The sequence below is a fragment of the Etheostoma spectabile genome, unplaced genomic scaffold, assembly GCF_008692095.1.
Source record: "Etheostoma spectabile isolate EspeVRDwgs_2016 unplaced genomic scaffold, UIUC_Espe_1.0 scaffold273, whole genome shotgun sequence".
Lineage (NCBI taxonomy): Eukaryota > Metazoa > Chordata > Actinopteri > Perciformes > Percidae > Etheostoma > Etheostoma spectabile.
The window spans coordinates 1,196,657-1,198,352 of NW_022605577.1; the positions used below are offsets into that span (position 1 = coordinate 1,196,657).

The 1,696-nt window shown below is 40.9% G+C and overlaps 1 protein-coding gene across 1 annotated transcript in view; it reads right to left on the reverse strand.

Annotated features, from left to right (window-relative positions):
* aff2 (AF4/FMR2 family, member 2) overlaps window positions 1-1,696 on the reverse strand; it is a 197,518-nt gene that overhangs the window by 98,471 nt on the left and 97,351 nt on the right. The window contains 1 exon segment of the mRNA XM_032510839.1: window positions 557-611. Coding sequence (XP_032366730.1) covers window positions 557-611 — 55 coding nt within the window.

Here is a 1,696-nt window from a genome sequence, read left to right on the forward strand (position 1 = left end):
CTATATTTATTCAGTACATATCCATGTTCTGCACTTATGAAACCGTTGTATATCCTGCACTTACTGCTATTGCACTTCTGGTTGGACCCAAACTGCATTTCGTTGCCTTGTACCTGTACCTGTGTAATGACAATAAAGTTGAATCTGATCTAATCTAATCTAATGCATTGATTCGTCAATAGTAACACTATTTTGTTTATTTTGTGGTGGTCACCATAAAATGAGCGAGGGCCGCCGGGACACGATCTGCGATCTCTGAGGGACGCAACAACGGAGATTATTATTATTATTACTATCGGCTATACCTGCACTTTGCTAGTTTGCCAGACCGGGTAGCGGATCTTCAGTTCCGATGAGACATAATGGGACAATTCTGCTTCCAACCTCTAGGGGGCCCGAAGCGGGAAAAGTAAAAAACATGACAAACATGAAGATTCATTGACTTGAATGATGCGTCATTTGATGGACGTGAATGCATGAATGATTGGAGGACACATGGAGGAGAAGATGGATCAAAGGATGATTTGCACAGTTAAAACGAATGAACGGGGCTCACCTGCTGTTCGGCCTCTTCCTCGTCGCTGCTGATCTTCAGGTCATCCTCCAGCATTCTGCGTGGAGACAAAGGGACCCGTTATTGGCGTCGGCTTAGACCCGGACCCCCCCCCCCCCCCCCCCCCGAGCCCCCAACCTGCTGCTTGTATTATGTCAGATATGGACAGTTGTGATCCGCAATTCCATGTGAAGAACCTTTCTGGCAAACGGATCTATTACACAGCAAAAGCAGCGCTGGTTCATGTTGGGAAATGAGAAGGTGGACGGTGGATGGAGCACTTCGTCGCTAAAGCAACCCACCAGATGTTTTTCTTTCGGAGCTCGGGGAGGAAAGACAGATTGTTTTTTCACCTGGAAACTTTCTGGCTGACAACCGCTGACCTGCAGCCAAGAATTCCATGGACACAAAGGGGACGTGCTCGGCTGAGAGCAGTCCCTCAGTCAGTCAGGATCCCATACCGATCTGTTGGGTGGCTTCTAAACAGTAACTAAGTGCATTTACTCAAGTACTGTACTCAAGTACACATTTGAGGTACTTGTACTTTAATCAAGTCTTTCCTTTTCATGCCACATTCTACTTCTACTCCGCTACATTTCATTGAGAAATATTGTACTTTTCACTCCATTACATTAGAAGTTACTTCACAAATTAAGATGTGTGCACACAAAACATATGTAGTTTATGAAACACAAAGTTTTATTATAAAATTAAACTTCCCGACACAAATGATTACACGATCAAACACATAACTGTTTTGATCGTTTTTCAGTTTCTAAAATGTGAGGATATCTACGCAATGAGTACTTTTTTTACTTTAAGGACTTTTTTTCTGATTATACTTACATACTTCTACTTATATTAAGTAACATTGTCAATCCAGGACTTGTACTTAATATTTATATAATACTTATACCAGTGTACTTTTATAGTGTTGTATTAAGTTCTTTTACTCAACCCTTGTGTTGTCTTCCCGTCAACCTTAAAAAAAAGTTGTTGCGTTTTCTGACATTTTTGTCACTTTTTCAATGCAGTGGGTCCTTTTTTTAAAATGTTTTTTCCAAAGTTGTTTGATATTTGTAATGTTGACATTTTCAGCCTATTTCAAAGGCCCATTCTTTGTGATGAAAAAACTGAAAATGG